This window comes from Chelon labrosus (genome assembly GCF_963514085.1).
Source record: "Chelon labrosus genome assembly, chromosome: 3".
NCBI lineage: Eukaryota > Metazoa > Chordata > Actinopteri > Mugiliformes > Mugilidae > Chelon > Chelon labrosus.
The window spans coordinates 16,642,598-16,657,633 of record NC_140339.1 but is presented as its reverse complement, the minus strand read 5'-3'; the positions used below and the strand labels follow the sequence as shown (position 1 = coordinate 16,657,633).

General features: G+C 42.5%; 1 protein-coding gene across 1 annotated transcript in view; it reads right to left on the bottom strand.

Annotated features, from left to right (window-relative positions):
• Positions 1-15,036, bottom strand: part of fto (FTO alpha-ketoglutarate dependent dioxygenase) — a 114,732-nt gene that overhangs the window by 78,020 nt on the left and 21,676 nt on the right. The window contains 5 exon segments of the mRNA XM_084541973.1: positions 433-552; positions 7,304-7,447; positions 8,746-8,825; positions 12,750-12,774; positions 12,776-12,876. Coding sequence (XP_084398099.1) covers positions 433-552; positions 7,304-7,447; positions 8,746-8,825; positions 12,750-12,774; positions 12,776-12,876 — 470 coding nt within the window.

Here is a 15,036-nt window from a genome sequence, read left to right as displayed (position 1 = left end):
GTTTGGGTAAGAAGCACAAGCAAAGGCATGCTGAGCATTTAGAAAGGTGAAAATGATTATTATTATGTCACAGAAGCTCCTCCTGTTTCTGGGAAATGGTTTGGAACGTTATCAGTATTACTATTATTACTGTAGTTAGCATCCTTATAATAATTATTGTACTTTAAAGACAGACGTTTTAATTTACAATATAGACCCAATATATAAATTTATTTAATATCATGGTAATAGTTCTGGGGGGTTTTTTATACCCTCATTTGAAAATATGTTTGGTATAGTAAACAAAAAAAATCACACATTTATCTGTTTTTAAGAAATATCTGCAAAACAGAAATTAAAAAACTGTTTCATGGAAACAGCCTGTAAATTTAATTGAAAATACATAAAGTCGCGTGACTGACCGCGAGCCGATGCCACACCAAGCTGTCTTACCATGGTCTCCATGAGCCTCCAGTCCTTCTCCAGCTGCTCCATCGGCCTGGTCCACCAGCTGCAGAAGCGGGCGTAACGATGGCCCTGAAACCAGTACTGTCGCAGCCACTCGAACTCCACCTGCACACACACACACACACGCAAAAAAACACACACACACAGGAAAAAAAAGGTTCAGAGAGGCAATTTTTCCCCCGATCTCAGAGAGGGAAAAGAATGTTGGAAGACACACTGGATAAAAATGTTTTCATATGTTACTGTAAGTTATGAGATGATCGTGTGTATATAGGAAGCATTGCAGTTTTTTTTTTTTTTTTTTAGCCCCAGTTGCATTTCAAAGTTGTCTCTCAACTAAAAGGAAAATATCTGGTGCATATGCACTGAAGACCAAAATACATACAAAATAAATATGTTTGTAGATAAAACCAGAAGAGAAACTGCAAAAATAATTTAGAAAACAGCATAGCATTAATCAAGTCTAAGAAATAAATGATATGATAAAGTAAATAAAAACAGAATCAAATTATTTATTTGAAAATTAATTAAAGACTGCATTTAGGCTTAATATTATTTTGGTGCATTTAATGGCTCCGTAATTTATTTATTGAGTCATTTATTTATTTTTGTTTGATTTTTGGCCGTTATAGTCCTCCATAAATATCCAAGCAGGACGGTACTGAACTATATTTTATTAAATTAAATTAAATCAAATATTCAAAAATAGCCATAAATGTCGCTGTGCCCTGTAAGAAATTAAAGATTGTAAAACACAGTAAATATTTGCATATTTTATTCGTCATATAATCCATCATCTAACAGAAACAGTGCACAAAGTGACACATCTTCATTTATAACAATGAAAAGTAGTCCCATCACCAATAATATAAACACTGGCCACCACTGTCAGTACAATCACACCCTAAACTGCTTAACAATTTTGTAAAAACCGCAGACATGCAGACAACGCACACACACGCACCCAGCATTCACACAGTAATATGCATTTGTCTACTGACACACACACCTTCCAGTCAGCACACCTGAAAACTCCGCCCTCTTCCTCCTCTCTTCCTCATTCTCTTCCCTCCTTCCCCTCCTCTCCTGCTCCGTCTGGAGATGACAGTCTCTGCTGCCGAGCCGCTGCGCTCTCCTCCGCTGGGAGTGTTTTTGTTTCCTGCTCTTTTGAAGTGCTGATTTAATCCTCGCAAGGATGCTTCACGTAGCCAGGTGTAGCCTATCTATTTCTAAGTGTGTCTTTCCGCGCGCATGATGGTGTGTTTGTACCTGTGCTCCGCCGTATGAACATCAGTGCGTTTGCGCCCTTGCTGTCTACACAAGTGTGCAAGCGGCTTTGTTAACGTCTGTGCATACAATTGGCACCGTGAGTGTGCATGTCAAAGATTGCCCCGACTGCCGCCAACGTAAACGCGGAACGCTGCGAGATGCCCTCCCCCAAAACGTCCTACAAAGCATCATCCACCCAAAACAATGCGCGCTCCGTTTTATTTTGACGCAGACAATTGTGCGACACAAAACGCAGCCGCGTGCGGTAACATCGCATATCAAATGGGACTCAGAGAGCTATTGTTCCTATTCATAAAACTATTTAGCTTTTTTGTTCTTCTAACACAGCATTAGCCAGTGTGTACAGCGCAGCCTTTTCAGAACGCACAAATACAACAAGGTAAGAGCACAGTAATTCTGCCTAAAAGGTCCCATGAAATGAAAAATGGGATTCCTCTTTTCACCTAATATGTTCCATTTTGGCTTACTCCTTACATCAAGCCCAATTACGCTATGAATTATGTTCATATACAACTGATTTGCCCTGGCTTAGAAGTTCTGGAAAACCAGGACACAAGTTGAGGTTTCTTTTGAGCTTATCATGGCACCCACCCTAAGTGCCTCCCTAGAACTTTATGCTGCAGTGTAAAAACATGAACAAACTGCAAGCCAATATAATTTTGACAGAAAAGTTTGGTCCCTAAAGTACGTAAAATTAAGTTCCTCGTGTAAGTTGTCTACCTTCAACCTTAAAGTGCCAGTAATCTTTAATTTAACCAGCTTAACAAGTGTTCTCCCTACGTATACCTTTCATACTGTATTCACGGGGGGAGCTGTGTCCAATCTAGAACTTGCCGTAATTCACTGTGACTGACCGGTTTTGTGGAGGTGAGAGTGGAGGAAAGGTTTGAATTTCTGTCTCTAGTTCTGTTTCTTCCCCCCTTGGCTTTGAGTGTAGCCGTTTAGATATCCAACATGGTCAGTCAATGGCCTCATGAACTAGCTGTGAAGTAACTTGACCTTCATAACTACACGTTTGCGTCCACGTGATGCCTGTATCCTGCAGCAAAATGCCACATGTGCAAAAGATGCACATCTTTGGAAGGGGCAGCATGGACATGTGACTAGCGGAACATTTTGGAGACAGGTTTATAGATCGAAGTATGAAGTTACAAAACAGCTGCCAAGTGATCACTACCATTTCAAAAGAATCTTCAAAAGAAACGGAAACAAGTGAGAGACTCTTACGCCGGAAAATATTGGGAAAACGGAGTAGGGATAATGTCGATGGCATGTTTTGTCATCTGAGCGATTTCGTCAATCTCCAGACCAGTGAGACAGATTTTCCACAAAATAACACGATGAAGGATTAGTACGTACATTCAGTTGCTTGGTGTGCCCTCCAGAAACACAACTGGTACATGTGAGCAAGTATATGAACAATTATTTATGCAGAGGGCTGTGTAAGCCAGTGCATGGTTAAAGAGCAAGTACATCTGCAGTCAAAGACTACACAAACATTTCTAGCAGTAGCAACATTACCATGGGTTGAAAGCATGGAGGTTATTGTGGTCCCTTCTATGTAATTTGAGGCAAGTTACCCACCTTTAATTACACCCCCAAAAAAAACAAAGTACAAGAACTGTTTACACAAACAACTTGGGTGAGGTCTATCCTGGGTAGAAGCTGTGCACAGAATCATTCTGCCATTTACTTCCAAAAGGCTCTGATCACAGCGGGGATGACATGCAAGGACTGGGGCATGTCAGGGAGAATACACAGCCAGTGGCACTGCTCAGCAGCGTCTCAGTCACTCCATACAACCCACCCTTCAAAGAAATGTCATCCTTTATGGTCCCTTCAACACACTCCAAATCCACTCCCCTTCGATCACTACAGCTCAAACACACAACAAAGCCATAAGAGCCGATATCGGGCGTCCTTTTCTCTCAGTCTGTCCATCCTTCTATCTCTCTGATTGTCTGCCTGTCCTTTAGTGAGAAGAAACCAACCTGTGTCCCCACTTTGAGCTGACATGGCTGCCTGCCACCCGCCGTGCAGGCCAGTGGCAGGCACAAAGCAGGCCATCTGAAGCAACTGAGGAGTGCTGGCTATGTGGCATTTGGAGCCTGGCCACCCAGCTGAGAGTTACCAAGCAGGGAACTCTGACTAAATGCCACCTATCCGGGCAGACAGATCGAAAGTGTGTGTGAAAGAGAGAGTGGTTGTTAGGCCTAGTTTTTCTCTGAGATGGCATGGGGGGGGGGGCGAGAGGGGAGCCAGTGACTCCCCTGCGGCAGTCGCTGTCATCTCTCCAGGTGATGGACACACTAACTACACATTAGCTCCACATTAGTCGACCGGCCGCCCACCATGGCAACTCTGGAGTAAAAGCCAAGTAGCGCCCTTTTTTCCGCATTTAATGAGGCACAATTTTTTTTTTTCCACACCTTCATGGTATTCCCTGAGCGAGTCCAATCAATTTCCGGGCCAGGGCCCCGAGGTGAGAGCTGATGAGAGTGTGATCGATCCCACTCTGCCGTCCTCTGTTTACCTTTCCTGGCCTCCTCACACATCAGCCGGGGTAACTGGTGCCCCCAGCTCTCTGTGAGCAACGAGGCACGCGATTTACACTCATCACACACTTGCCAGGGTGATCATACACAAGCTGGGTTATACTGTACACGCACAGTTTGACGTATATATTTCAATTTCTATCTACATCCATAAAATAGTAATGTTCAAATCTCTTTTCTTTTTCTTTGTCAGACCACTGATGTTGGTAAAAGTGGTCCTCCTAGTGTAGCTGCCGCTGGAAAAGAGCTCCTTCAATATTGATGTATGCAACATCATTACATTCCAGTTAAATAAATTAATTAAATCTTCAAAATAAACCCAACAGGAAACGCTGAAGGCCAAATCACGATTTTGCAAGGCTGAACAAGTGTCACGCATCCGCGCTTAGAACACGTTATCCCTCGTGAATAAATCTTTTATCTGTGCAGCATTCTCAAAACAAACTTACAAAGTACAGAGCGCTTAAACACCCAAATAAATAAACCTGCGCCATGAACAATAAAAATGACTCACACGAATTAAAAAACAATGTTAAAGGGTAATAAAACTGGCGATTGCGGCAGGAACAACAAGTACAAACTACACACCCCCAGTGATCTGCTAGCAAAAGTATGTTCTGAGAAGTGATTTATAAGATTACGATGATATTGCCACAATAAGCCCCACTGTAAAGGTGTTTCAAAGCTAGGCAAAGACCCGAGAGCCTGGGGAGACACATTCTGGCCTGGAAAACAGGACATTGGAAGGTCATACACACTTGCTTCCGCACAGTTTACTTTCTGCCGGGAGCATGTGGGAAAACCTTGTCCCTCCCTTCAATATTTACTGTGGGGGACTAGCATCATTAGAGGGGGTCCCTCAGGGCACTCTGTCATACACCCACCTGGGAAGTGACACAGTGGCTTTAAATGAGACAAGACATTTGCGTCTGGGATTAGCATTTCAAAGCCAAACATGCACACGGGGGCCGTGTGGCGATGCTATGTTAGACTACCCCCGTCACCGAAGACAGAAGGTAAGATTAAAAGGAGACAGTGAGAGGGACCACGCTTAACAAACAGGTGGGAACACCGGTTTTCTACATTTCCGTCTCTGTCTCCCATCAACCTCTCCTTCAGCTAGACATCCCGCCCCATCCCCAATCGCTGACACTCAGATGGCAGACGCTCCACTTCATCATCGTCAGTCCCCGCCCACATCCTCTGGCAAATGTCAACCTCCACGCGCACCCCCCGTTGCACCGCATTGTACAATATCCGTGGAATGTCAGCCAGCGTTAGCTTGCTGTTTAGCACTTTTTAAGGAAAGGCCCATAAGGCACTGCTCAGGTCAGGCTGCCTGCGTGTCTCAGGCTTGTTCTCTCCTCGGTCGTCCATGTCAAACACGACCCGCGCAATATGCACGAAGCAAACGCCGAAGTGGGCCGGCATCATAAATAACCCCACCAACAATACATCATTTAAGTGGGTGTTCTGCTCTCGTGGGCAACTCCAAACAAATGGCCACATCCATCATTGCGAGTGCCAGGTAGGGTAGGCTTGAGCCCCCGAGACAGCCACCCCCCCTTTACTTAAACACTCAGCACTCACATACATACACACACACACACCTGCTCTATTATAAATAGCACCCTGATTTCCTAAATAAACCTGCCTTGCCCTCCTGGTGGGTGCCTATGCTTGGTAATCCTGTGGCGCTATGCAGCAAACTAGCAGGTGTTGCTAGCTCAACTAGCGCAGCAGTTCTCCTGACACAGAAGGCCCTATTGTTTGGCAGTGCTGAATAATTAATATTGTCTACAACCTTTAAACAACCTTACGTCAGACTCATCTGTCATGGCATCCTGCTGAGGGGCCTGGGCACCAGCGCCGGCTAGGATGTGCACTTTGGGCCCAGGGGTGTGAAGGGGGAGAGGTGAAGTGCTATATTAACTGTTGGCCCGCGGCAAGCTAATGCGGGAGGCCGGTGGCTGCGCAGACAGCCCCTCGCGTTCCTCTTTTTCGACCTCACTCCATCCCTCAGTACCCCAGCCAGCATCACTCATACTGTTCTGTATGAAAGGGGGGGTTAAGGAGGGGAGAGGGGCATGACTCCATCTTTAGAAAACATATGGAGAGGCTACTGCCTTACGATCCATCACAGACCAGGACAAATGAGAACAACCCGGATTTCATATTGTCGGCATTTTCTAGAGTGGAAACAACTAGGTAAGTAGAAGGTGGGAAGCTGGCAAGGTTTGACCTGCTAACATGCTACTCCCACTATGGTCTATACATGACATGAGGGAGAGAAAAAGGAATCAAGCCAGGATTAAATAATATTTGCACATGATTCCGCTAATCAATTACTGTAACTATTTTTGTTATGCTGCATGGGACACTTCTAATTACTATTTGTTGGAATGCTGCAGTGATTATTAATTAGATTTTGTGAGTTGTGGACCTTGGATGGCTGAGGCCGTTATTTGGAAGAAAACTAAAATAGTGACAATGTAATCGACGAAACGGCTGTACGTCTGTATGTATGCATAGTAAGCGCACCGGCAAAAATAAATTCAATCCCATTATTAGATACTTATCCGTATTACTCACAGAGAATGCTTTCCTTGTAATACACAACAATTTCTGTCATCTTGTCCAGATAAAATCCTATCATATTTACACATGGTTCTTAGTTGTTTTTTAACCTCCTTGGAGGACCAGATGGACGAGGATTACAGTATCAGGATGATCCAGATAGTTTTAGGGAGGTTGATGGCCCCAGATAAATATATTAAAACTTTCAAAGACTGACACGTTATTGTCTAAAGTCTTTTGGCAAATATTTTGCGGGCCAACCTAACTCATATTGCACTAAATCAGGCATCAGATATATCCAAATGCTGCTTGAAACAGCTTGCTTCATGTTTGGTGGATACGTTTCTACAAATGGACAGTTAACATTTACAGCCAGCTTCAAAGTAAATATGCAAACTATACAGTCATATATGCATGTGAACACACGTCCCCACCTCATTGTGAATCTCCTCACAGTGTTGTAGCGTTGTCGGCAGCAGGCCCAGCAAGCTGTGGGAGCCCGTCTCGGGATCAGTGTGCAGGTTGGACAGGGCCTCTTGGCACCGTGACTGGATGTAGGTCAAGGTCCCACTGGAACACTGGTAGGAATGAGACAGACCAAGTGTTACATGCAGTTACTGACATGTAGGGTTTACCTAAGGACCTAAACCTGTTTACCAAATGAGAGTTACCAGATAGAAAAGGCCTTAACGTTACACAGCATGGTCCTGATTATGCCATCACATACAGTATGGTGTTCAAAATAAAAAAAATAAATAAAAACACAGTGTACATTAGAGCTGGGCAATAAAGCAATTTAATCAATTAATTAGAATTGTGATTTTTTTTTTTATTAAATATTTTTTTTCCTTTAACTTCCACTGCTTTTGATCACACAACATGGCAGTAAGCAGAAAAGAGCTTGTTCTCATATTTTGGAACGGGTTCGGTTTCCTGGCGTCAGACCTCGTACAAACCAAAGTCTGTTGCAAAGCTTTTTTAAAAGCTGTTGCAACTTAAGGCAGCAGGACAACCAATTCATTTCAGCACCTCAAACAGACGCACGCAGCCATGTGCGAGAAATGTTGTGCACAAGACCCGCTAAAAAGCAAACATCATTGCAGTAATCATTTTCGAAATTGTATCCCATATGACAATAAATTGGAGCTAGTCTTAGTTATGAAGCGAGTGTGAACATCAACTGTGTCATTGTAAACATTTTAATTTTCATCATAGGGAAATTAGGCCACTAGATGCTGGGATATTGTTTGGAGCTCACAGAAAAATGAATGAAAAGTCAAAAATTTCATTTTTGTCTACAATGGCAGTGCCTGCCGGTTTGTTTGTAATATATAATTAAAACATATATTTCTATGCTTGTGTTCATTTATACAATGTATTAATCCCAGAAGAGAAAATGAGTTTACCTTTGTTTGTGCGTATTTTGCTGTTAAAACTTAGTTTGAATAATTTGTTTGTCATTTGTAGTCATTTTAAAATTTTAAAAAGGAAAAAAAATTGGCTTTAAATTGCAAAATGAGTTTAGTGTGAAAAAAAAATAAAAAATAAAAAACAGAATAGATCATATTACCCAGCCGTACAGGACTTGAATAATTTTATAGTTGTTTCCTTTTTTTCCATTTATTGTTTTTCTTTTTATCAGATCTGTATGTAAGGGGCATTGGTTTATTTTACTGTCTTATTTATTAAATGGTTTTCATTGACTATAAGAGGACAATATTGCGTTTTTGTTTTTGTTTTTTATCACACAGTGCTGCGCATCGTCTTTTTACAGTGTTTCCATTAAAAACAGCATGGCAGCGGTCCTTACAGACGAGACAGCTGGCACGCTATACAGCATTTTCATAACAGATTCGTAGCCCCGCTGACTTCTCACCTCGGCCACTCTGTGCGTGGAGCTGAAGCGAGCGCTGTCTCCGGCTAGAACACAGTGCTGGTGGGTGCTGTTCAGGTCATCTGGCAAATACAGTGGAGAGGAAACTATCAGAACGTGCCAACGGCATCTCTGAGAATCATCAAAAGAGCACGGAGGAAAAGCAAACGAGAGCCGAAACCAGAAAAGATGAGAGTTTTCATCTCGTACTGATCATCACGCTCACGATCATGCGACTTTTTTTATTTTTTTATTCATTATAACGAAGAAGAGCAGACCCTGAAAAGAAAAGAAGAGATTACAGCGTAAAAGCAGATGAAAAGCACAGAGTGGGGGAACATGACAACTAAATCATCTAGTGCTCTCAGACAGATTGCACTTGGTCCAGCACCCAGTCAAATAGAACGAGGAGCATTGTACTATAATTTTAATTACCAAACAAAACCAGATCGCGCTCAATCTGTCAAGATGGAAGAGCCATACCAACAAACATTTGTCCAATATCACACGAGCTTTACAAAGAGGCCTTACTGCTGTTTCCTGTGTATCCCTCCATGTGTTTCTTTGTGTGTATAGATGTTTCTCAGCTCTGCCATTATTTGCCTCACACCAATAATTAATTTAGCCATGACAGAGCTGTCATTCACAGCACATGTGCATATTTACACCCGCCTTGAGCAAGAGTACACCGGCTAATGCCTGTGATTTGAAAGTCAAACAGCCGAATGATTTGGGAGGAAGATATTATTGTTTGGCGGGGGGGGGGGGGGGGGGGGAGAGAGAAAAAAAAAGATGGCGACAAACAAAACAACTTGCCGGTGTTTTCTTCACCCTGATGAGATTGTGAAGGATTAGGTCTCTGGGCAGAATTACTCTGCGTCTTTAAAACTGTTTATATCCAATAACAAATTATCTCCATCAATCTGCTCTTTTCTTGGCGCGTCTGATGCGTCAGTGGGATCAGGAGGGAGTAGCGGCAAACTCGATAACTGTAATAAATATTTATCTTTCTTTCAACCCCTGTGCCTGCTGCCACTTGTCCTCCTTTTCCAGGAAGCAGGCTTTTAAATATATTGGGTCAACTCTTTTCTCCAGTCCCCCTGTGCATTGGGAGCTGGAAATCTGATTATTGAACAGGCCCGGTGTCAAGACTTGCATTGTTCTTTTTTAACCACCGAAATTCCATTTGGGTGGAAATGATGGTGATTCAATTTGCCTCCAGCAGCTCAGACATTAGCAGTTCAAAAGGACCAGCCACCATCAAATGGTGCTGAAAATGCATTAGGGTGTCTGTGGTTATACACCATCGTAGTTTCCTTTTAATACCACAAAACTACTTATCATATGGTGTATGTCACTAAAGCACTGGCACAATATATATTTAACACTTTGTTTAGCGATCGCTGCTCCGTCTGTGTGTGCTCGAGATGGAAGGGTGGGGGCGCATCCCCTCAATAAGCGAAGCACCGCAATTCTTTGCACGCGGGAGAATGTGTATTTTAAGCGCATGCGAGTTGTGCAAATTTATAGGTGTGTGCATATGTTATGTGCATTGTGCCAAGTATTTAATTCAGGTAGGCCGACAAAGCGACAGACGGCCGAGGACCGCGCAGAGCCGCTATCGTTGCGGAGCAGTTGGCCTCTCAAGGGCGTACTCGCCAAGTGGAGCATAAATCCCCACTGATCCGCGACAGTCAAGTCCCATTAGAATGGTCTGCACAACAGCCCATCACTCTATTATCATGGCTGGCCTGAAACTGACTGTTCTATTGTAAATCTTATCCAGCTAAAGGAGGTCGGCTTCAAGCCCTGTCAAGCTGAATATTAGGTACAGGCATCGCTGCTCTCAGATGAAAACATAGCATCTTCAAAGAGTCAACGTCGGGAATTCATTAAAACCTTCCTGTTCTTTACTTGTTAGGGGCCCATTTGAAAAACTACTCGAGCCACTCTAACAATATGTATTTAAAGTAGACAGGTGAGATAAGGTAAGATAAGATATATGGCATCTTATCCTATAAGATGTGTTCACTCTGTTACAAAGGCTCTATCTGCTTTGGTCAGTGTTCTAATGTTTTATGCGTTTCACTTGCATTTTTTTTTAGCATTTATGCTCACATATATGCAAACAGTAAATTTATATGTAAAGGCCAATACATACTAGAATGAACGTTGTATACACTAGAAGTACTTACCAGGTGTTTACGGTAAGTACTGTCATAAAGTTGATGTGATTTTTTGGGGCTTACACACTAAATTTCATTTTTTTTTCACACCGTACACCGATCAGGCACAACATTATGACCACCTTTCTAATACTGTGTAGGTCTCTCTCTTTGGGTCCTATGGGTTGAGGCCAGATGCCTCTGTGGGTCAGGCCTGCTCCAGTTTCCGTTTCCAACAGAACACTGCATTGTCACAAGATTGTCAATGTTGTTTACTTCTCATGTCAGTGGTTTTAATGTTTCGGCATGATCGGCATATGTGCATATTTGTTCCTGAAGGGATAAAAAATAGCAATCTTTTAATCACAAGAAAGCCTCTTTAATCACTAGGTCAAATACCTTTTTATCGCATGTGTAGTAGGGGTGGGAATCAGCAGGGGCCCCTCAACACTTAAGTCACGCTACAACATGTGATTCTACACTATTTCGTACATTTTGCGATATAATGAGTATTCCAGGATATCGTGACATATTGCCTTTTTGTCAACTGCAAATGATGTTTATGATCTATTAAGATAAGATATTGTTTTTGTAAACCAGACAGACAGACCAATGACACACAAACACAACCCTGTCTTAAATGTTTGTAATACAGTCCAGTGGTGCAAATGCAGAATCTACTGGACTGAAAAAGCATTTGGTTTTATTATTCTACTACTAAAAAGTTCAATTTTCTATTTGCAATTTATATATATATATATATATATATATATATATATATATATAAAGACTGATACTACAATACTACACAGTATCAGTTTTATCCCGACCCATAATATTAAGACCAGATGCGATAATACAGCAACCGAGGGAATAAAGAATTTGGCTAACTTGACTTACCATATAAGGTTGAATATAAAACAAAAAGGCTGCATTTTGATATGTAATATTCAGCTAAATAAACAACTGTAATGGTGTACAATGACATGCATATTATATGAATACAGTGTTAAAATTAACTCTATATTAATCTATATCGGTTATAATATTATTTTGTCCATCTCTAGTTACAAGTGATAGAGTAAGTAAGAAAGAAGGCGTGCAGTTATCCACCAAGCAAATGAAGGTAGGCCCAACACATATTTTTACTTTATGTCTATCTTCTATACTAATGAAAGAAGAGTGCCTTTATAAAATAATAAATCCTCCATCCCTTCAACCAGGGGTCCTAACTTCTTGTACATCCGAACACAAGCTTCTGCTATGATGTGGATAAATGTCCTCGCGCTCAGAAAATACGAGAGAGCTTGGAAGGGCCCATGGGACCCAAGAGAGGAGGGTGGAGGTGTCTGCCGCAGCCAAAAGCATTAAGGCATGATTTACACCCCTGTGGCTTGTGTCTCTTCTCCCCATAGAGACATAGTCAGCAATGGGTCACAGGACTTCAAAAAATAACATTTGGTTTTCCTAACCTCTCTAATGCACACAATTTCATGGAACCTTAAAGCTGTGTGTTCGGGCCAAGTAACCTCTCTCTCTTTTCTCTCTGTCTCTCTCTCTCTCTCACACACACACAGACTCATACACATACACACACGAGGCTAAGCTCCATTTCTCCAGCAGAGAGAATAAGAAGAAGAGGAAGATGGAGCATGAAAGTGAGAGTGAAGTGCATCCTGCCTGCATGGGTCATTTGGGACAAAGTACCAGAAACACTAAAAACACAGGGTAATGAAAGTGCTCCTTCTTCCAAAGTCAGACGTGGTGGTGCTGGTGGTGAGTGCGGCCTTTCGCGCGCATGTGTGCATTTCTGTGCGTGTGTTTGTGGAGAAACTTTAGTACCTCTCATGTAATAGCAGTCTCCAGACCTCCAGTGGCAGTGCCAGGCCAGGTGTGTGGATGTCCCAGGCTACCTTGAGCCCAATCCTCCAGCATGCCTTCTCGCCGCTGCCTCCCTCACTGCTCTCACCTGTCAGTCATACACAGCCCAGCTCACTGTAACATTTGCATTTTTTACATTTATATTCACATTTCGGGCTTGGGGTTGGCAGTTCCACCTAGTGTGACTCGAACTGAGCGTAAAACTAAAACACGCTTAAACTTACAACATCAATTTTTTTGTAGCAATGCATGTGTGTCATTACAATACGATAATAAGTATTTAAAATATATATATATTAATTTGATCCACTGATTGATTCAATTAAATAAAGTAAAGGATTAACAGGTTAAAAAGTGAAGCGTGCAATGATTAAATCAATGCCACCCAAACAAAGGATGTAAGCTGTAAGCCTTTGTCTCCAGTAAGAATCACTTAGCAGCCGAGCAAAGATGATATGTGTTGCTGTGGTTATATTGGCTGTTAGCACAGGATCTTTATGCTCATCATTATGCTGTGCAAGAGGAAATAGTTGGATAAAAGCCCCTGATGTTGTTTAGTGAGTGAGTGAGAGTGTGTTATTGAACAGTATGTATCCTATGATATTCCTGTTTCTGGACCCATTCACTGTAACCGCCTCCCCTGTTCTTCTCCCTCCTTCCATTCTTACATGGCGCACTAAGAAAACAAGATTTGGCTTGGCTGGCCAACACCCTTCAGCAAAATCAATACTAAAGTCTTTCTGGGCCTCTCTGCCCCACAGCTGCCTTTTCCTTTGCTCAGCACGGATAAATAGTAACTTAATTTCCAGCCATTGTGCTCTGAGAGCCAGCTAATGACAGCACTCCCCAAGGCCTCGGGAATGGTGGAAGATCATCCTCCGTGCCGGAAAACACTCAGTCCTGGCAGATTCCTTTGGATCAGCGCAGCTGGGAAAAACACAACCCTACACTTCTGCAGTCAAAGCAAAAAAAGAAAAAAAGAAAAAGAAAGAAAAACAACAACGTAAAGCTGTAAAAGACATAAGGTGTCATGCAAATCTCTAATGTTGTCTAACGTGCTGTACTGTGCGTTGTAAATGTGCTATTCTCTAAAGGAGAAGCAGTCCACAAGGTAACAATTTCACTAGCCTGGTCCTGAGAGTCTTCAGAGCCAACCACGGGAACACGGCTCTGTTGAACTCTGATCAGACTTTCCTCTCTGAAGCACGGAGCCGTGGGGTCACTCAGAAAGAGAAGAGACATAGCTGCTAAGCACGGCGAGGTGTTACGCTGCAGTGTTTGATGCCTGCGCTCACGGGGTCAGAGTTGAAATGGCCTAGAACAAATCATTTAAGCAGACCTCTGGAGCAGGTGTTCCTGGTTAAGGAACGGCAATGAAGAAAGCCCAGCTGGAAAGTGTGCTGGGATGTCGGAGCAGTTGGCACTGCACCTGTGTGATACTGTAAAAATACCGTCTCAAACCCAGATTCAGACCGTGCAGAGCTCCCACCTTCCTGTATTTTTTGCTACAGCTGCACACAAAGCTCCGTCCACAACTGTTTCGTTCTCATTCCAGCATTTGGAGGGTGCAAGGCACGGTCTAGTTAGTGGCTGCATGAAGGGGCATTGGGTTTTTACTTTAACAATCACTAACTTGATTTTATGTTAAGGGCTTAAACTGTAATGAACAATCAGGCGCTTCCTCATGGATTAGGGTTAAAATAAATTAAAATAAAATTATGGATTCTTCATTGTATTGTATTGTATGCAAAATTTTAAACATTAAGACATAAATATCAAAGGAGCCCTTCAAAGATATGTACTAGATTTCTAAGTAAAACGATTTTGCTGCGATACTGTCTTTAATAGTTTCTTTTGCACATGCTCCAGTAAGCTCTTTTACCGCTGGGATTCTCCATCAACTCAATCAGCAAATACCATCAGCTTTTGAAAGAGTGTTCATTCCATAATTAGGAGACATCGTATCATCAGTACAGTAGAGTCGAGGAACACTTACCGAAGCGGGGCTCATTATTCCGTATCAGATAATTGCACATCGATCATTTCTTGGGGAAATGATTTAGATGAGATGTGGTGTGTGTGATAAGGCCTGTTTGTCAGACTACGCCATCGAGTGCGTGTTAAGAGCTCTGATCCAAATGTCTGTGATCTCCCAACGCATGGTCGGTGATAAGGCTGTCAGCAACAAACTGGTGATGACATTTGATAATGCCCTGACACTATCACTGAGATGGATCTGATGGTTGCC